At 48.8% G+C, this 20,674-nt stretch overlaps 2 protein-coding genes across 5 annotated transcripts in view; one reads left to right on the top strand and one right to left on the bottom strand.

Moving 5' to 3' along the window:
* The first annotated feature begins 2,765 nt into the window (after nucleotides 1–2,765).
* On the top strand, nucleotides 2,766–5,361 carry SPAG4 (sperm associated antigen 4). Its single transcript, XM_049779471.1, has 7 exons — nucleotides 2,766–2,875; nucleotides 2,977–3,088; nucleotides 3,524–3,599; nucleotides 3,702–3,817; nucleotides 4,213–4,380; nucleotides 5,003–5,092; nucleotides 5,199–5,361. The coding sequence occupies exons 1-7, from the start codon at nucleotides 2,862–2,864 to the stop codon at nucleotides 5,343–5,345; spliced, it is 723 nt and encodes a 240-aa protein (XP_049635428.1). The 5' UTR covers nucleotides 2,766–2,861; the 3' UTR covers nucleotides 5,346–5,361.
* A 2,397-nt stretch (nucleotides 5,362–7,758) lies between these two features.
* Nucleotides 7,759–20,674, bottom strand: part of CPNE1 (copine 1) — a 48,968-nt gene continuing 36,052 nt past the window's right edge. For all 4 annotated transcript variants that reach the window (XM_049779233.1, XM_049779231.1, XM_049779230.1 and 1 more), the window contains 15 exons: nucleotides 17,781–17,909; nucleotides 17,506–17,685; nucleotides 16,896–16,970; nucleotides 16,743–16,814; nucleotides 16,528–16,608; nucleotides 16,277–16,366; nucleotides 16,074–16,160; nucleotides 15,869–15,955; nucleotides 15,715–15,774; nucleotides 15,499–15,632; nucleotides 15,345–15,399; nucleotides 14,066–14,117; nucleotides 9,013–9,146; nucleotides 8,652–8,888; nucleotides 7,759–8,073 (listed from right to left, as the gene is read on the bottom strand). In XM_049779233.1, coding sequence (XP_049635190.1) covers nucleotides 7,933–8,073; nucleotides 8,652–8,888; nucleotides 9,013–9,146; nucleotides 14,066–14,117; nucleotides 15,345–15,399; nucleotides 15,499–15,632; nucleotides 15,715–15,774; nucleotides 15,869–15,955; nucleotides 16,074–16,160; nucleotides 16,277–16,366; nucleotides 16,528–16,608; nucleotides 16,743–16,814; nucleotides 16,896–16,970; nucleotides 17,506–17,685; nucleotides 17,781–17,909 — 1,614 coding nt within the window. In that variant the 3' untranslated portion in view covers nucleotides 7,759–7,932. The remainder of the gene's footprint in view (nucleotides 8,074–8,651; nucleotides 8,889–9,012; nucleotides 9,147–14,065; nucleotides 14,118–15,344; nucleotides 15,400–15,498; nucleotides 15,633–15,714; nucleotides 15,775–15,868; nucleotides 15,956–16,073; nucleotides 16,161–16,276; nucleotides 16,367–16,527; nucleotides 16,609–16,742; nucleotides 16,815–16,895; nucleotides 16,971–17,505; nucleotides 17,686–17,780; nucleotides 17,910–20,674) is intronic.

The raw sequence follows: 20,674 nt of genomic DNA, 5'->3' as shown, positions 1-20,674 counted from the left end.
CTGAGAGAGAGCATGGAGGTAGGGCGTTTGCCTTGCAGGTTTGAAGCCCGGCACTTAGATGGTCCCCCGAGCCTGCCAGGAGCGATTTCTGAGCATAGAGCCCTGAGTGCTGCTGGGTGTGACCCAAAAACAAACAAAAAATGAGGCCTTCAGAGGTCTTGCTTTGTGGGTTTGAGCTAGACATGATGTTGTGGTATTTGGTTTGGGGCCTCATCCAAAAATTCTGGCAGGCTCTCCTGACACTTCTTGGGAGATCATGATACTAAGGATAGAGAGTAGGGCTCTCCTCACCGGTAAGGCTGAGCTCCAGCTCTGTACCTGGCCTCTGATACTGGGATCTGAAAGTTGAGTACCTATTTCCCAGGTGTTTTTTGGTGCTTAAAGTAACATTTTCCCCTGGCAGCGTCACAAATCAAACCCAGCTCCAGCCCTTAACTTTTGAGACCTATAAAGCATCAGACAAAAGACGTGTGTTCCAATTCTAAATGAGGGTCAGGTTTCACCTCAAGTTCCTAAATGTTGGGGGAAGGGTTGTCCTCCCATTTTGATGAAGAGGAACCGAGAACCAAAGGAGGGCAGAGAGGGGACTAGAATTTGTAGCTTTCCGTGTTCAGGCTTTTCTTCCTCCCCAGGTTTTGTGGCACCTTAACTACCAGGTTCTTTTTTTTTTGGTGGGGGGGGGCACCCGTTTGATGCTCAGAGGTTACTCCTGGCTGTGAGCTCAGAAATCGCCCCTGCCTTGGGGGGACCCTATGGGACGCCGGGGGATCGAACCGCGGTCCGTCCTACGCTAGCGCTTGCAAGGCAGACACCTTACCTCTAGCGCCACCTCGCCGGCCCCAACTACCAGGCTCTTCACCCCAGTCTGAGTTCACGCGGTGTCTCAACCCTTCACAATTCCTATCACTCCCAGGGAGAAGGGATCTGGCTTAAGAGTAGGATGTTGGCTTCTGTTTTTCTTTCTTTCTTTTTTTTTTTATTTTCGGCCACACCCGGTGATGCTCAGGGGCTACTGACTCTGCGTTCAGAAATCGCTCCTGGCCTGGGGGACCCTGTGGGAGGCCGGGGATCACACCTCAGTCCATCCTAGGCTGGTGCGCGCAAGGCAGACCTCCGGCCCCAGGATTTTGGAATTCTAACCTGTCGGGTCAGTGACGTCAGCCTGGCTCTGTGACGCCAGCAGCGAGCCCACGGACCGCGGGGTCGGGCCAGGCCGTGGGGCAGGCGGTGGGCGAAGGGCCTGGACGGGCGGCGACGGTGGCGTCCGTGGGGGTGCGGCCCCGCGTCAGGATGCGGCGGAGCCCCCCGCACGGGGCCGCGCCCAACTTCTACAGCGACGGCAGCAGCAGCTCCCGGAGCGCCACGTCCGGGGGCAGCGTCGCGCTGGGGCCCGCGGAGCCCGCGGGCAGACGCGGCCGGGGCTCGAGCGGCGGCGACCCCGCCCTGGGCCCTGGGCCGCCCGCCGCCAGCTGCGGGGCCGCGCGCGCTCGACCGAAGGAGGCGACCGCCGGGGGCAAGGCAACCGTGAGGGGCGGGGCCTCGGGGAGGGCGGAGCCGAGCCCCGAGGGGCGGGGCCGTGGGGAGGGCGGGGCCTCGGCGATGGACGGGGCGGGGAAGCCCGGCGATTGGCCGCCGGCTAGAGCGCCGTCTCCGGTGGCCCTGGGGCCGGGAGCCTGCGGGCGGCCGGGAGGGAGGGCGGGCTCTGGGTGGGCCGGGCCGGGCCGGCCGGGCGTCTCCGAGGCTCAGAATGCAGAGCTCCGTCACGGGAGCTCGGCTCGGGGAGCTCTGAGGTGGGACCCCGGGGAAAGAGGGGGCCCCGCGCCTCGCGAGGTCTCAACGGCGCGCCTGGGTTCCCCGCAGAACCCTGTGGGTCCTCTGGAGCCTCTGACGAGCCTCGCCACCTCCTCGCGACCGGGCCTGAGAGTCGGGCGACGACGCCGCCGCGCCCGCCCAAGCGCTTGCTGAGTACGGCCGCGCCCCACGCCCCGGCCCAGCCCGTGCCCCGCCCGAGCCCTCCTCGAATTCCGGTGGACGTCGCGTCCCCAGCTGGGCCCGCGCCCTGAGCCCTCCCCTCTCCCTCCCCAGGCGCGCTCTCCCAGGCGCTGCACGTCGGCTTTTCCCTGCTGGGAGGCATGCTGGTCAGTGTGTGCAGGTCAGAGCGAGAAGGGGAACCCAGGGGTGCCCCTTGGAGGGCCGGGGGAGACGGGGTGGCCCGGGCCTCAGTCTCCTTCCGATCCTCAGGGAAGTCTGTTCGATCCGATTCCTGTTCACTGCTGTGTCCCTGCTCGGCGTGTTTACGGCAGGTGAGCCAGTGGTGAATTGGTGAATGTCTTGGGGCCCTTTACCCTTTAAGATTTGGACCTAGAGCCCACTCAGGTCTTGAGCGCTTTCCAGGCCCCTTTAGTCCTCCTCTTGCCCCCACCCCACCCCCTCTCCCGCAGAAGCTCCCAGAAAAGCCCCTTCCTTCTCCCTGCTCACCATCATTGCCTTGAGATGTCCCTCTTTCCCCAGGACTCTGGTGGGGGCTCCTGTACCTCATCCCTCCTTTGGACAATGTGAGTTGGGGAGTGTCCTGGGGCTGTGCGGCTGGCAGATTAGGAGCCTGGAGGTCTTGGGGTTTCTGTGGGTTCCTAGGAGGGGCGCATGCATAAAAAAGGAGCATAGAAATGTGGATTTCTGAGGAAGGTACCCGGAGGTGCTGGAGGGTCTTGAAGTTAGGTCTGGGAAGAGTGGGGGCCAGGAAAGGCCTGAAGGCCAGGGAAGAGAGAGAAATCCTTCAAGACTTGCTGCCTGATATGAGACCAGCATTACTGGGAGCAAAAATCCTGTTTTAATCCTCCTGCCAACAGGAACCTAAGGAGATGCTGACTCTAAGGTGCAAAGGGTCTCCTGGGGTGGGGAATTCATGGGTTCAAAGGGGTGGACAATGAAAGTGTCCAGGGCACAGGAAATCAACGCCCGCCAATCTCCTGCCAGCAGCCAGTACCATGAGCGTGTGCGCTCCCAGGGACAACAGCTGGAGCAGCTTCAGGAAGAGCTGGATAAACTCTACAAGGAGGTGTCCAGCGTTCGAGCAGCCAATAGTGAGGTAAACCCCACCGATCCATCTTGCTGCCAGCCCTGGCTCCCAATACCTCCATGAGCTAGACTCTGGAACCCTGAAAGCCTAACCACCCCACACTGGCCCCTCCTGGATTTTTTTTGGGGGGGGGGTTTGGGCCACACCTGTTTGACGCTCAGGGGTTACTCCTGGCTATGCGCTCAGAAATCGCCCCTAGCTTGGGGGGACCATATGGGATGCCGGGGGATCGAACCGTGGTCCGTCCTATGCTAGCGCTTGCAAGGCAGACAACTTACCTCTAGCACCACCTTCCCGGCCCCCCGCCCCCCTGGATTCTGAACCTTAAAAAGCCCAGACCCAGAACCTTCTATCCTCAAAACCCTTCCCAAAGGATCTTGTCCCCAAAGTAACTCAATCTCAAGTAATGCCACCCTGCAAGCCCGGACCCCCTTCTCTTTGCAGAGAGTGGCCAAGCTGGTATTCCAAAGGCTGCACGAAGACTTTGTGCAGAAACCAGATTATGCACTGAGCTCCGTGGGTAGGAGAAGGGGCTCCATGAGGCGGGAACAGGGATGAGGAGACCTTGACATGGGCAGACTCGCACCCTGGGAGCTCTGAGCGTTGTTTCTCCCTGTGGCAGGAGCCTCCATCGACTTAGAGAAGACATCACAAGACTACAAAGACACAGACACTGGTTACTTCTGGAATCGCTTCAGCTTTTGGAACTATGCACGGCCGCCCACAGTTATTCTGGAGGTGGGTCTGGGCCCTGAGTCTCAGGAGCCAGGCTAGAGCAAGGCCCAGGGAAAGGCCCCAGCAAATCCAAGGGAGTGGGACTGGCCATGCTGAGGGAAGAGAGCACTGGAGCGGGCCCGGAGAGATAGCACTGCGGCGTTTGCCTTGCAAGCAGCCAATCCAGGACCAAAGGTGGTTGGTTGGAATCCCGGTGTCCCATATGGTCCCCCGTGCCTGCCAGGAGCTATTTCTGAGCAGACAGCCAGGAGTAACCCCTGAGCACCGCCGGGTGTGGCCCAAAAACAAAGAGAGCACTGGAGCGAGGGCCTGGCCTAGGCAGGAGTCTGAAGAGGGTGTCAAAGTGCAGGCTGTGGTGTAAGTTCTTAGACTTGATGCTATTGATCTGTTTGCTGCAGCCAGATGTCTTTCCTGGGAATTGCTGGGCTTTCAAGGGTGATCAGGGCCAGGTGGTGATCCGGCTGCCAGGTAGCGTGCAGCTGAGTGACATCACACTTCAGCATCCACCATCCAGCGTGGCGCACACAGGTGGAACCAACAGTGCCCCCCGAGATTTTATGGTCTATGTAAGTATTTAGGCTGATGTCCAGCTGTGGGGGCTCTGAAGACTAGAAAAGGGGATATCTGGGGCTGGAGCAATAGCATAGTGGGTAGAGTGCTTTGCATGCAGCCGACCCAAGTTAGGTCATTGGCATCCCATATTGTCCCCCAGTCCTGCCAGGAGTAATTTCTGAGCACAGAGCCAGAAGTAATTCTTGAGCATCACTGGATGTGGCCCAAAAACAAACACAAAAAGAAAAGGGGGTATCTGAGTCCTCACTTTTCAACTATAAAATGGATATATTGCCACTCACTTCTAAGGGAGTCTTACTTAAAGTTCTAAGTTTTATAACCATATAATCATATCTGGACGCAAAGTGACGACTTACTGAGCACTTCCTCTGTGCCGAGTGTAAGCATCTGGCATCTATACCACAGAGGGAAGGTAACCATCTTCTTCAGATGAAAAAAGGGATGTCCAGAAAGGGGACACGACTTGCCCAGGATTATACAGTTGACAAGTCTAAAATTTAAAAATTAGTCTCTAAAATCCCCCCATTCTCCACTACACTGTCCTTAGCATGCCCCTCAACCCTCAACACAGCTGCTTTCCTCCCCCTCCTCTCTGCCCCATTTCTCACCAACCAGGGTCTTCAAGTGGATGATGAAACTGAGGTCTTTTTGGGCAAATTCACCTTTGAAGTGGAGAAATCAGAGATTCAGACTTTCCACCTACAGGTGTTTTGGGGGTGAGGGTGCTAAGGGAGGGGGGCAATGATGGAAGTTGGGAAGGAAGGCTGCCTGTGAGAGAGACGACTTTGATGTGATCTATTTGCTTCTTCAGAATGACCCCTCAGCTGCCTTTCCCAAGGTGAAGATCCAGATTCTAAGCAACTGGGGCCATGCCCGTTTCACATGCTTGTATCGGGTCCGAGCCCATGGCCTGAGGACCAAGGGGACAGGAGATAGTACCACTGGGGAGCTCCATTAAACATGATACTACTGAAGATCTGTGTTTGGTACTGGGGGGAGTATCTGCTGGGGGAACTGAATTTAAGGTCCTTAGCAGAGAAGAATGGTAGGGTCTAGCTCCCAATACATCCATTTCTTGGAGAATTTTAAGACATACTATAAAGTAGCAGCAGCTTCTTGTATCTGAAGTACAAGAGAAGGACATTTATTTTGGGGGGGGTGTCATACCCAGCGATGCTCAGGGGTTACTCCTGGCTCTGTGCTCAGAAATCGCCCCTGGGGATGCCAGGGATTTGAACCACCGTTGATCCTGGATTGGCCTCTTGCTAGACAAAAGCCCTACTGCTGTACTCTCTCTCTGGCCCCATTTGGACATTATATGCATTACTTAACTAATCCTCAACAATAGAACTATTCTCGGGTCTACTGGGACGAAGGAAACTCATGACCTTGTTGCTAGAATGTGTCCTACCTCTTGCAAAGCATGTACGCAGCTTTTTTTTTTTTTTTTTTTTTTTTTTTTACCACAACTAGGAATGCTCAGGGCTTACTCCTGGCTCTGTTCTCAGTAATCATTCATGGTGGTGCTCGAAGGACCCTATGGAGTGGCAGGGATCAAACCTGGGTTGGCCACATGTATTGTCACTCTGGCCTACACAACCATTGGATCTATGCTTCAGGCCCCTAAGATTAATCCCTTAGTGTTTTGATTTTTTTTTTTTTTTTTTTTTTTGGTTTTTGGGTCACACCCGGCGGTGCTCAGGGGTTACTCCTGGCTGTCTGCTCAGAAATAGCTCCTGGCAGGCACGGGGACCATATGGGACACCGGGATTCGAACCAACCACCTTTGGTCCTGGATCGGCTGCTTGCAAGGCAAATGCCGCTGTGCTATCTCTCCGGGCCCACTGTTTTGATTTTAATTTTGGTTTTTATCCTACACTCAGTAATGCTCTGGGCTTCCTCCTGGCTTTGTGTCAGAATCATTTCTGGGGGACCACAAGGGTGTCAGGATGAAAACCAGGTCAGCTGCATGCAAAGCAAGTGCACTGCCCTCTACTATCTCTCTGATCCCAATACATTTTGGGGGAAAGGGGGACATTACGCAAAGCAGTATTCAGGCTTCTGGCTCTGTGCTCAGGAATCACCCCTAGTAGGGCTTGGTGGACTATATGTGATACAAGGGATCAAACCAAATTAGGCGGCATGCAAAGTAACTGCATACTGTACCGCTGTACTGTCACTCTGTCCTATAAGATCTCTCTGTCTCTCTTCTTTCTCTAATTTTTTGTTTTGTTTTTGGGCCACACCAGCGTCACTCGGGTTACTCCTGGTTCTGCGATCAGAAATCACACCTGGCAGGCTCAGAGGACCATATGGGATGCCAGGAATCAAACCCAGATCAAACCCACATGCAAGGCAAATGCCCTATCCACTGTGTTATCACTCCAAGGCTTTCCCCTTGAATAAAATATACTTTGAAAGAAAAAGCCAAAAATGGATCTTATAGGGACCAGAGAGAGAGCACAGTGGTAGGACATTTGACTTGCATGCAGCCAACAAGAAAGGGACCGGGTTTAATTCCCAGCATTCCATATGGTCCCCCAGCTTGCCAAGAGTGCAAAAAAGAGGAGTAATCCCTGAGTGTCACTGTGTTTTTTATGACCCCAAAACCAACCAACCAATCAATAAATAAAGTTACAAAAAATAGAATGGGGGGTAGCATGTAGGTAAGGCATTTGCCTTGCATGCAGAATGACAGTGGTTTGAATCCCGGCATCCCATATGGTCCCCTGAGCCTGCCGAGGGCGATTTCTGAACCTAAAGCCAGGAGTAACCCGAGCACTGCCGGGTGTGACCCAAAAACCAAAAAATAAAAAATAAAAAACAGAATGGGTCTCATAAAATGCATTCTTCCCCTAGCAATTAGTAGCTTGTCAGTTTTCCCAGCTGAGCTCTCTAATAGTGCAAGACAGGTTCACGTGCATGGCTTTTATTCAATCTTGAAATCTTTGTAATTTCAAAAGTGATCAGTATTATCTAGATATTTTGCCAGAAATTTTATATACGTATGTATGTATGTATGTGTGTATATATACATACATACGCACATACATATTACAAGTGTGACTATTGTAACAGACATCCCCTTTACTCAAAACACATAAAGTTCGGGGCCGGGTGGTGGTGCTAGAGGTAAGGTGCCTGCCTTGCCTGCGCTAGCCTTGGACGGACCATGGTTTGATCCCCCATGGTCCCCCAAGCCAGGAGAGACTTCTGAGTGCATAGCCAGGAGTAACCCCTGAGTGTCACTGGGTGTGGCCCAAAAACCAAAAAAAAAAAACAAAAAAACCATAAAGTTCAACAGATTGAAACTAACTAAAAATGACTAATAACAGCATCTGATCTCAAAATATACTGTCGACAAAGCAGTAGTCTTCAGTGATGTTTATTGAACGAGACAAACAGATGTGATCAAGAGCTTAAGCAAGTATAAAAGTATAAAATATAAAGTGCTAGCATTGGGTACTATATAAAGGCTTGGGCCATGGCAGAGGGTTGCTGGGACCGCAAGGTTAATGACTAACAGCTTCATCCTCCAAAGGAATCTAGGCCTGGGGGGCTTGTGCAGGTCCTTTGGCTGTAGGTGAAAATGGCTTGACTGGCGCCCAACCTTGGGCCTTGAAATAGGAGACCAACTGTGTAGGTACTTCTGCAAGCACGGTCTGTGCCAAGGTCTCCCGGGGGGCCTGCCAAGAGAATAGTGCAACTATGGAGTGATAATGCAAGTCTCCTTCAGACAGTTCTGTCAGATTGCCTCGGCAAATTACAATTCAGAATGTTACCAGCACCTGATTGGTCATTTAGTGTTTCTTATTAAAGAGTCTAGGGTTTAAAAGATTGTGTATTTGAGGAACATAGGTAATTCTCTGTCACTAGTTGAAAATTTAGGATTGGGGGTTGGTAGCTTTGGATTGGACTTCCAGCTCCATATTGTACATGTTTTGAATCATCTCTCCCCGCTCCCCATGAAAAATGCTTGTCTCTGCATGTATGTGATCCTCTGTCCCCAAATGGGCCTATTTTTATTTCTCATGGTTGACATTATACTATTATCTCATCAGAAATACCAAATAAATACCATAAAAAAAAAGAGAGAGAGAATAGTGCAAAGTGGGTGGCCCATAACAAAAAGTCGACATTATAAAACCTGTGCCCTTGTCTTAGATAAGCCTCTGTCCCAGTCACATATAGAGGTGCTAAGATAAACTGCTAAAATAATCTATCCCTGCCTAGATGCTTCCTAGGATAATCACACCCCACTCACATTTTGAAAGCGGCGGTAGGGTACAAACTGAACGATGTCACGGGCAGCTGCATCCCCGGATCTCGAACGCAGGGGCCCACCATCAGCATCTAGCTGCTCCATGGCTTCGAAATCAGCACCGCCAACACCCACAATAATCACGGACATGGGCAGGTGAGAAGCCTGAATCACAGCCTCACGTGTGGCCTCCACGTCTGTCACGGCACCATCCGTCAACAGCAACAGCACAAAATATTGCTGGGAACAAACCCAAAAATACACAGAGACAGAGCTTTGGACACCCCAGTGGATCGTCACACTGACAGAGCCCCAGGTTCACATGGCCTCAGAGCAACCCCACACTCCCACAGAGCTCACTCACCTGGGCCGTCTTCTGATGTGCAGCCTGTGTTGCAAACCTGGCCACATGGTTAATGATTGGAGCAAAGTTGGTGGGGCCATAGAGACGGACTTGGGGCAAGGCTTGTCGATAGGCATCCACAATGCCCTGGATGCCTATAGGAAGAAAGTTATAGCCTGATGTGCTTTCAAAGAAGAGAAGGAACTGAAAACTTGCCATAAAACACAGCTTCTAGGACATATTTGGGGAAAATGTTACGGAGCCACATCTGGCAATACTCAGGTTACTCCTAGCTCTACACTCAGGGATCATGCCTAGTGGGGCTCAAAGGACCATCTAGGGTTTTAGAGATCAAATTTAGGGTGGCCCTGTGCAAGCAAAGCAAAAGATTTTACAGCAATACTGTTGTTCTGGCCCACTCTAGGACAATTTGTAAGCCATTTGATAAAAATGTATAGGAATATTAAATATAGGGGAAAGGGAATTTTTTCCCTAAACAAATGTAGACTTATAAAATCATTTGATAACCATCACAGAAATAATTGATTTTAGGGGGCCAGAGTGATAGCACAATGGTAGGGTGTTTGCCTTGCATGCAGTTGACCCTGAACAGACCTTCGTTCTATCCCCAGCATTACATATGACCCCCGGAGCTTTCCAGGAGTGATTTCTGAGCACAGAGCCAGGAGTAACCCCTAAGTGTTGCCCCATTTGTTGGGTCCTGTTTTCACCTTTGTTGGTTGGTTTGAGTATCCGCAAAGAGCTCCCAGAATGAGAAATTGATTCCCATTCCCTTGTCCCCTTTTGAGGGGAGATCTTGGTAATATTTATCCGCAGCAAATAATCCACACAGACAAGAGAAGAGGGTTAAGGGGTAAAAGGCTGGGGCCGGACAGATAGCATGCAGAAGGTCATCAGTTCGAATCCGGCTTCCCATTTGGTCCCCCTGTGCCTGCCAGGAGCAATTTCTGAGCATGGAGCCAGGAGTTTCCCCTGAGCACTGCCGGGTGTGACCCAAAAACCACACAAAAAAAGAAGGGGGTAAAAGGTTGGGTGAAGAGTCTCCTTTGTCAGCCTACTGCTAGTTCCAAAACACCTAGAGCCAGCCAGCCAAACTCTAGTAAAAGACCCCCACAACGCCAGGAACCCAAGCTATTTATTTGGCTCTCAACAGCGCCCCCACCTGGAAGGTCAAGGTGGGACAACAGGCAAAGGATAATCTTTTATTTATTTATTTATTTATTTATTTATTTATTTATTTATTTATTTTGGTTTTTGGGCCACCCCGGCATTGCTCAGGGGTTACTCCTGGCTGTCTGCTCAGAAATAGCTCCAGGCAGACACGGGGGACCATATGGGACACCGGGATTCGAACCAACCACCTTTGGTCCTGGATCGGCTGCTTGCAAGGCAAACGCCGCTGTGCTATCTCTCCGGGCCCGCAAAGGATAATCTTATGGAAATATTTTCATATACAGCACCTGAGCACTACCAGGTGTGGCCCAAAAACCAAAAACAAAACAAAACAAAACTGTTTTACACAACTGTTTTTACATCAAAGGGTATTAAAACTAATGGGTAGGTGCTGGATGACAGCAGAGTGGATAGGGCATTTGCCTGGCATCCAGCCAACCCAGGTTTGATCTCCAGCATCCCATATGATCCCCAGCACACCAGGAATTACTCGAGTGCCAAGCCAGTAGTAATACCTGAGTCACTGCCAGGTGTACTCACTCCCCCGCAAAAAAAACTAGTGGGTAAAATTGGAATAAATTACTAATTGAAGGCTTAAAGTAACTGGCACAAAGATGTAAATAATATATTTATAGTAGAGACCTTCAACTCTACTATAAACAAATTATTCAAGTTAACAAATCTCATTTTGAGGAAATCCAAAATAGTAGACATGAACTCTACAAGACATAACTGAATGCAATAGGTGACACAAGGTTTTCTTATGCTCTAAGACAGAACAATTGGAAAAATATGGATACTGTCTATATATATTTACTGAGATTAATTTCCTGTTTCTGAGAATTATACTGTGGTTCTCATATATCTCAAAAATACATAAAAACTTGGGGCCGGAGCGATAGCGCAGCGGTAGGGCATTTGCCTTGCACGCGGCTGACCCAGGATGGACTGGTTCAATCCCCCAAGCGATTTCTGAGCGCATAGCCAGGAATAACTCCTGAGCATCACCGGGTGTGGCCCACAAAAAATAAATAAATAAATAAATAAATAAATAAATAAATAAATAAATAAAAACAAAAATTCGGGGCTGGAGAGATAACATGGAGGTAAGGTCTTTCTTTGCCTTGCGTTTAGAAGGACGGTGGTTTGGATCCTGGCATCGCATATGGTCCCCTGTACCTGGCAGTGGCGATTTCTGAGCATAGAGCCAGGAGTGACCCTGTGACCCAAAAACAAAAACAAAAAATTCACGATGATACATAAAAACAGTTTGATCTTTATATCACTGGTTAAAATAAAGCCATCATACATCACAGATGTATGAGAACATTTGTGAGTTAATGAAACATTTTGGGGCCTGGAGAGATAGCACTGCGGTGTTTGCCTTGCAAGCAGCCGATCCAGGACCAAAGGTGGTTGGTTCGAATCCCGGTGTCCCATATGGTCCCCGTGCCTGCCAGGAGCTATTTCTGAGCAGACAGCCAGGAGTAACCCCTGAGCACCGCCGGGTATGGCCCAAAAACCAAAAAAAAAAAAAAAAAAAGAAAAGAAAAAAAAGAAAAAAAAAACATTTTGGGGCCGGGGCAGTGGCGCTAGAGGTAAGGCCTTGCCAGCGCTAGCCTAGGACGGACCGCGGTTCGATCCCCCGGCACCCCATATGGTCCCCCAAGCCAGGAGTGACCTCTGAGCGCATAGCCAGGAGTAACCCCTGAGCGTCACCGGGTATGGCCCAAAAAACAAAACAAACAAAAAAAAAAAACATTTTGACATACATAGGGTCATGTGATGGAGCAAAGCTGGTGAAAGGAACAGAATAAGAACAATGAAATGACAGCAAATGTAGTAAAATGTTCAAATTTTGGAAATTCAACTCCTATGCTCCTGAACTCTTTAATACCTAAAATTATTCTTACTTGTATCTAAGTCTAAGCTCACATAAAATAAAAACCCAAGGGCTCTATATATAGTACAGCAGCAAAGAATGTGCCCTTTGGGACCAAAGTGATAGCATAGTGGGTAGGGTGTTTGCCATCCACATGGTAGACCCAGGTTCGATCCTCAGCATCCCATATGGTCCCCCAAGCACCATCAGGAATGAGCCCTGAGCACAGAGCCAGGAGTAATAACTGACCATCACTGGGTGTGACCCCCCCCCCTTTCCACTCCCCACACACACACACAAAAGCATGCTTTGCATGAAACCAAAATTTGATTCCTGACACTAAAATGCAAAATAACCAAGTCAGGGCCGGAGAAATAGCATGGAGGTAAGGTGTTTGCCTTGCATAAGGACAGTAGTTCGAATCCCAGCATCCCATCCCATATGATCTCCTGAGCCTGCCAGAAGTGATTTCTGAGCATAGAGCCAGGTGTAACCCCTGAGCGCTGCTGGGTGTGACCCAAAACAAACAAACAAACAAAAAAAATAAACGGGTCATCTCCTGGCAGGCTCAGGGGACCACACAGGATGCCAGGATTCGAACCACCTTCCTTTTGCATGCAAGGCAAATACCCTACCTCCATGCCATGTCTCTGGCCCAAGTCACAATTTCTACTTCAGCTTGTCTATATGAGATATTTGTGGGAGTCCAATGTTTGGTGCTCCCTAGAAAACTGAGCTCAGTGCAAAATACATCATACATGTGAAGACTACCACTGGTGCCCATTAAATATCAGGCATAAACAATATAAATGCGGGGCTCGGAGAGATAGCACAGCGGCGTTTGCCTTGCAAACAGCCGATCCAGGACCAAAGGTGGTTGGTTCAAATCCCGGTGTCCCATATGGTCCCCTGTGCCTGCCAGGAGCTATTTCTGAGCAGACAGCCAGGAGTAACCCCTGAGCACCGCCGGGTGTGGTCCATAAAAAAAACAAAAAAAACAAAAAAAAAAAACAATATAAATGCTACTATTATTTATTTTTGGATTTGTGGCCACATCAGCAATGCTCAAGAATTACTCTTGACAGTGCTAAAGAGAGGGATGTTAGAGATCAAACCAGATTGGCTGTGTGCAAAACAATAGCCCTACCCCTGTACTATTTCTCTGGTCCCTGTGCTACCATATTCAATGTTATTTAAAACAATTTTTTTTTTGCTTTTATTTTTATTTTTGGTTTGGAGCCACATTTAGTGGTGTTCAGGGCTTATTTCTGGCTGTGCTCAGAGGACAATATGTGGTACCAGAGACTGAATTAGGGTCAGCCACCTGCAAGTCAAAAGCCTTACCCATAGAGAACTATTGTTCTGGCTCCTGCTACTTTTTTTTTTTTGGTTTTTGGGCCACACCCAGTGGTGCTCAGGGGTTACTCCTGGCTGTCTGCTCAGAAATAGCTCCTGGCAGGCTCGGAGGACCATATGGGACACCGGGATTCGAATCAACCACCTTTGGTCCTGGATCGGCTGCTTGCAAGGCAAACGCCGCTGTGCTATCTCTCTGGGCCTGGCTCCTGCTACCTTTAAGGGTATACTTAAGGATATCCAATTCCCAGAAAAAATATTATGTAGTGAATTCCGTGAATATATGTATTTTTGTGCCATGCTCAGCAGTACTCAGGGCTTATACTTAGCTCTATGCTTAGGTATTAATCCCAGTGGTGACAGGGATCAAATTCATGTCAACTGTGAGCAAGGCAAGTACCCTACCTGTTGTACTATCACTCTGGCCTTTTTAAAGCAAAACAGAAAATACCTCCAATTGCACCTGAAGCCACTACTGCTCCATGGATCATTCCCCCACCATCCCTGATTGTGGTAGTAAGATCCTATAACCTACTTGAGAGAGACATGTCCTATCCTTTTCCATCTCTAACTCCCCTCACCTGCCCAGGACTGACCTTCTAGGTAATAAGCAGGTTCTCTGTAGAAGAATAGGGGACTTACCTGCACAGTAGGGGCTACTGGGATTGAAGTTCAATGCAAATTCATGGGAGACCTAAGGGCAAGGAAAAAAATGAGGAACTGGAGATATAGTATAGTAGCTATGACAGTTGTCTTGCATGTGATAAACCCAAGTTTAATCCCCAGCACCCCCAAGTTTCAGCACAAGTGATTCCTGAGTACAGAAGGGATAGTAAAATCTGAGCACCATAGGTGTAGTTCAAAGACAAAAAGAAACATAAAGTGTTCTTGGATTTGGAGGAATAAGGCAGTATCTTAGAGGATCTCTGCCTTGCAACTATATGAGCATGATTTCAAATCCCTGGTGTCCCACATGTGCCCCATACAGTCAAGAGAGCTCTGTTACCAGTGACCCCTAGTACAGTGACTTCTGGGCACATTGCAGATGTACGTGAGCACCACATGAAGGAGTAAATGAAAAAAAAGTATAAGCATAGGTCAATTAGTACAATGGTTATGGCACTGGCCCTGCAGTCTACCTGGGTTATTTTTGTTTGTTTGTTTTTGTTTTGGGGTCACACCTGGCAGTGCTCAGGGGTTCCTCCTATCTCTACACTCAGAAATAACTCCTGGTAGGCTCGCAGGACCATAGGGGATGCTGGGATTCGAACCATCATCCTTCTGCTTGCAAGGCAAAAGCCCTACCTCCATGCTATCTCTCCAACCCCAAATCTACCTGGGTTTGATCCCCAGTACTACATATGGTTCCCTAAGCCCTGAGAGCAGTGACTACTAAGCACAGAGCCAGGAGACACACTGAGCACTGTCTGGTGTGGCTCCCCAAACAAAAATAAACAAACCAAAGTGTTTAGTACCGTGGCCAGAAAGTGCATCCTTCGGCAAGTAATAGTGTGATCATAGCAGTGACCCCAAGCAAGCATGATATAACATAGTCTCAACTACGAGTAACAGTGAGCACTTCAACTGAGAGTGCAAGTAATTCAACCTGATGTGACCTGCCCCCACTTAGCACCACAACTAAAACTGTGCCCATTACATCACAGCCAGGATGTGTGCAAGCCCCAGGCATCCCCTGGTAGGATTAGGGGACCATAAGGGATGCTGGGGATCAAATCCAGGTTGGTTGTGGGGCAAAAGATTTCCCTCGGTGCTACCGCTCTGGGCCCCCTGCATTTCCTTGTAAAGTTATGTACCAAAGGGTTGGAGAAATAGTACCAAAGAGTAAGTTGGCCACATTCCCCCAATTTAGAATCCTGAAACTGAAAAGGAATGTGGGGGAGGGAAAAAGGGCAGCACACACCTGCCATTCCGGGGGTACCTGGGCCCCAAATCCAAACGCTGGGAACAGCTTGTCTCTGTGGGAAGACATAGAGGAAGGAGGCAGTGAGGGGTGGTAAGCCTGGGGCCATGACATCTGCAGGGTACATGGATGGACAAGAGCAGATGGTACTCACGAGTCATAGTCCTGGATCACGTTGCCCACACTCCAGAGTGCGGTTAGGTATTCATTCACCCCATTTGGACTCAGATAGTGCAGGGAGTCAGGTGAGGAGGGGTCTCCATTGGAGCCCGTGAAGTCTATACCCACCTGAGAAGAACAGAGAAGAAAGCTGAAGGGGAACCGAAGGAAGTCTCAGCTCTGTTTTCTAGCTGGTGGCAAAGCTACTTACAGTGAAGTTGATTTGACAGCCTCCCATCACGTAATCCAGAAACGAATATTCTGTTGCAACCTGTGGATAAAAGCAGGATCAAGACTGGTAGAGGGGTTGGGGCCAAAGGACTCAGGGTTCAGTACCTGAGTCACATGGCCTACTACTTTCTCACCTGGCAAACCTTAACCCGGACAGTTCCAGAATTCTGATAGCTTTTCTTTTTCTTCTGTTTCTCAGGGTGAATGCATTCAAATTCAGCCTGGTAAGGAGAGAAAATTGAGGGTGGGTAACTCTCCATATTCTGTCTGCTTCCCTTTCTCCCTGGGAAAATGGGTGTCTATACCCACAAAAGCATTGTGACTACGCTTGTCACTCACTGGGACAGCTTGCAGCTGGGTCAGGCTAGTGTGGAACACGCCGATGAGATCATGCGAACCATCACTGTCATAGTCTGAGCATCGCACCTGGAGAAAAAGGCAGCAGGAAAAAGCATGCTTTGGAAAAACCTGGTAGGCAAGTGAAACTAAACCACTCCTCAAGCTCCAGGAGCCTACTTAATCTACTGAGGCAAGCTCCTCACCTGGATGGGTGTGCTGGGGTCCCCTGCACAGAAGTGTTGAAGGGGGACAGAGAAGCGCTTCCATGTAGGGTTCAGGTTGTTCTTGATTACCTGGAGGTTGAGGCAAGGCTTCCAGTGAACAGTGTGACACAGAACAGCAGCCATCCTTCCCCATCGTTCTTCAAATCTCATAGTCTCCCAAATCTTGGTCATCACAAAAGACCCCAGAAGTTACTTCTGCCAATCCACACCCACCCTGGGGATGTCCACACCTCAGTTCTGTATGTCAGGTGCCACTTTCCATCAGTTTGGCGGAAGAATTCCAAGAATGGGTCCGATTTTCCCAGAAAGTCCTGTTAATATCAGACCTGTTTTAAGACTCACAGACAAGACAGCCACTGGGCCAGAACTTGATCTCCACCTGACTCCCATCACAACATCCCAGTTTTCCCTTCATCCCTGAGCCCCAAGGGCCTCCTGGGCATACCTTTTTATCAAGATTTCTGGCCTCCACCTCTAGGGTCACTACACGACTATCTTTTAGCTCCTGAGCTGAGACCTAGTCAGGGGAGGCAGAAGACTATTACCACATGAACCCCGCACTGACGTAGGCCCCACTCTTGGCAGACTCCTTTCTTACCATGATGGTCCCTTGCCCAGCAGGTTTTCCAGCCTTCAGCATCAAGGGAAGAGTTAGTGTCCGGCTGGACACAATCTGTGGAGGGACAAGGGTAGAGGGAGATGTGTCAAGATCTCAGACAGGATTAGTTTCAGGTTGTCTGACCAAGTTTCTTACTAAACCTGTGCCTAAAGTTGTCCTCACTGTCATCATCATCATCATCATCATTTTGGTTTTTGGGCCACACTCAGTGGGGCTCAGGGTACCTCCTGCTCTACGTTCAGAAATTGCTCCTGGAAGGCTAGGGAAACTGAATGGGAAGCTGGGAATCAAACCAGCATCCATCCTGGGTTGGCTGTGTGCAAGGCAAATGCTGTATTGCTGTGCTCTGTCGGTCTGAGGGTTTTTTTTATTTATTTATTTAATTTTTTTTTGCTTTCTAGGTCACACCCGGTAGCGTTCAGGGGTTACTCCTGGCTCTGTGCTCAGAAATCACTCCTGGAAGACTCGGGGGACCATATGGGATGCTGGCACTCAAACCACTGTCCTTCTGCATGCAAGGCAAATGCCCAACCTCCGTGCTATCTCTCTGGCCCGTGTCTAAAGGGTTCTAATCTCTGGCTCAACATACCTGTCCCAAGGAACATTCAGCCCCTCCTAGGAAGTCATCATCCCCCAGCTCAGGGGTCCTATTGTCTATATCATAGATACCAAATCGGAGCTTCTGGACTGTTTCAAAGTGGTACTCAATCTGCAGAGTCTTGGAGAACTCAGGGTTTGAGCAGTTCCGTATTTGTTCAGTCCGGCCAAGCTGCAGGCAGAGGCCAATTAGTATATGCAACACATCATTCACCCCAAAACAATCCCCACCTTTCTCTATAACCTTAAACCCAAGACTCTTCTCACCTCTGCCCAATGGCCCCCTCCCACATCCTGTAAAAGAACGCATAGCGGGTCAGACTTGGAGCCAATGTCCTTGTCAATGAGGTGGTCACAAGATATGGTCAGCTGAACCAAGGTCACACAGTTCGCCATCTGGGGGAAAAAGACCTGAGGTTAGTACCAAGTTTCCTTTCCACCCTTCCCTAACTGTAGGTCCTGTATATTTCATAGACATGTGCCCCATGACACATGTAGAAAAGGCCCCATGCTCTCCATGCTGCTAAGTACCTGGGTAAGCTAAGGGGGACATGGTACAAAACCAACTGGCCTAATATTAGGTTTCGAGAGTATGAAGGGATGACAATAGAAAACTACATTGGCCTCTATCAACAATTTGTGACACCAAGCCAGAACTAACCCTACAACTCTTTTTATTCTCAATAACATTCCCCCAGATCCCTGATAATTCTCACTCTGGCCTCTTGCTGACCCCTGGCTGGCCCTAATCCTTTTCTATTATTTCAATAATCTCCTCAAACATTACTATGAGTCAAATACTACCAATAAAATATTTTCAATATATCTTCACTAACCCAGGATATTACACTGATGCAATTATTACCCCTATATTAATCACATTAACTTCTAGTAAGATATTCATATCCTACTACATATGCCAACAGGCTATTATTCTCTATAAATCAACCAGGATGATCCAGTTAAAACCATGATGATTAGATCAGGCCAGAGACATAGTATAGCAACTAATGGGCTTGCCTTAAATGCAGTCAACCCAAATTCAATCACAAGCATCACAAGAGTGACCCATGAGAGCAAAGCCAAAAGTCCTGAGCATTGTTGGGTGTGAACCCAAACCCTAAACCAAGACCAAACAAAATCCCAACAAAACGCTAGGTCAAGTCATACCACGAACCAATATCTTTCATAAACTCCGAATGCTTAGAAATATACAAAAGCACAGAGCTAGAGAAAGAGCATCAGTGTTAAAGCACTTGCCTTGTATGTGGCCAATCATGATTGGGCACTGCATGGTACCCTGTGCATGCCAGAAGTGGTCCCTAAGAGTTAAGAATAAGCCCTGAGGGGCCGGAGAGATAGTGAAGCGGTAGGGCATTTGCCTTAGACGCTGAAGGACAGTGGTTCAAGTCCCGGCTTCCCATATGGTCCCCGGAGCCTGCCAGGAGCAATTTCTGAGCTTAAAGCCAGGAGTAACACCTGAGCGTTGCCGGGTGTGATCCAAAAACAAAAACAAAACAAAACAAACAAAAAAGAATAAGCCCTGTGCACCACCAGGTGTGGTCTGACAACATCCCATCACATACTCAAGAAAATAAACAAAACAAGTTAAAACTAATTCTTCTTTGCCTACAAGGGCTTACAAGATCAACATCTCTAGGACGGAGTGATAGCACAGGGGCAGGTTGTTTGCCTTGCACGTGAGCGACCTGGGATAGACTCAGGTTCGGTTCCTGGCATCCCATATAGTCCCCTGAGCCTGCCAGAAGCAATTTCTGTACACAGAGCCAGGAGTAATCCCTAAGCATTGCCAGGTGCCCCCCCCCCCAAAAAAAAACAAAAACAAGATCTCATCTCTAACCCTGATCTAATAACAATATTGGCCATTCTCACATAAACTTGTTTCCACTTTAGAACAGCTACAATCTGTAATTCCTGGCATATTATTCTCTCCTGTTTTGTTCACATGGCTGCTGTTTCCTCATTCTCTGTAGGAAGCAGGTCCCCAAATTTACCAGAACTGTCCCCTCCCCCTTCTTAGAAAAGTTACACAGTACCCCAGCTCAGAAATTTACCTTAGGCAAATGAAAACATTCTTGCCAAATATATTTGAGGGCAATAAGGTTCCCAATTATAGCATCTCCTGGTGCACTATAAGAAACAGCACTCTAGGGGCTGGAGAGATAGCATGGAGGTAAGGCATTTGCCTTTCATACAGGAGGTCATCGGTTCAAATCCCAGTGCCCCATATGGTTTCCTCCCCCCACCCCCCCATGCCTGCCAGGAGCAATTTCTGAGCCTGGAGCAAGGAATAACCCCTGAACACTGCCGGGTGTGACCCAAAAACTACAAAAAAAAAAAAAAAAAAGAAAAGTAAAAAAAGAAACAGCACTCTAGAACTGTTCAAATTCACCCTCTTAGACCAGAAAGGTTTTTTCAAGATATTTGGCTGGAAGGTATGACATCAATGGGCTAGGCTCATCCTGAAGCTGTATGAACCGTTGAGCTCTGCTGGGGTAGCCCTAACAGTGCCCAGAACCATTGGGCCTAGCAGCAAACACTGGGCCTACAGAGCGGGACTGAGAATTACGAGGAATGGCACCCTATGTCCACTAAGCATTATATGATCAGCCCCCAAACACCATATATAAGACAAAAATGCATGGTTGTCATCTCCATGAAGAAGAAAAAGGCTTTATTTCTAACCAGCGTGAACTTTCAATTCTACTGCCACTAAAAAAAAAAAAAACTCCTGCTTTCTCTCTTCAGCCTTCACCTTATAGATTATAGATTTCTGTAATTTATCTCCAACACTGGAACATAAACTCCACAAAGGGAGAATTGAATGGTTTGTTCTTTCCTCTACCCTAAGCTGCCAGACCACAAGTAATTGCTGAATGAAATTTCAAAAGACCATTTCTACCCTTAGCTCCCCATCCTATATATAAACACATTGAGGGCAATCAAGTAGTACCAAGTTTCTCCAATGCATACTTTTTTACTGTTGTAATAATAGTCTTCATTTTGGGGTGGTTTGTTTGTTAGTTTTGCTTAAGCAATTCCCAACTCCGGAGTTCTAGGGGCCTTTAGATGGTACTCAGCCCAGATGTCCAGCTGTGCATGCCTACTGACCCAGTATTCAAGTGCTCAGGCCCAGTGGT

This window comes from Suncus etruscus, chromosome 9 (genome assembly GCF_024139225.1).
Source record: "Suncus etruscus isolate mSunEtr1 chromosome 9, mSunEtr1.pri.cur, whole genome shotgun sequence".
Taxonomy (NCBI): Eukaryota; Metazoa; Chordata; class Mammalia; order Eulipotyphla; family Soricidae; genus Suncus; species Suncus etruscus.
The sequence above is the reverse complement of the archived record's forward strand: the minus strand, read 5'-3'. Positions and strand labels throughout refer to the sequence as shown.

Excerpts from the sequence above, each read along its gene's own strand:
- SPAG4 (XM_049779471.1), top strand. Across the intron at positions 4,381-5,002 it reads CCCGAGATTTTATGGTCTAT|GGTCTTCAAGTGGATGATGA; the intron begins GTAAGTATTTAG and ends CTCACCAACCAG. Across the intron at positions 5,093-5,198 it reads TTCAGACTTTCCACCTACAG|AATGACCCCTCAGCTGCCTT; the intron begins GTGTTTTGGGGG and ends TTGCTTCTTCAG.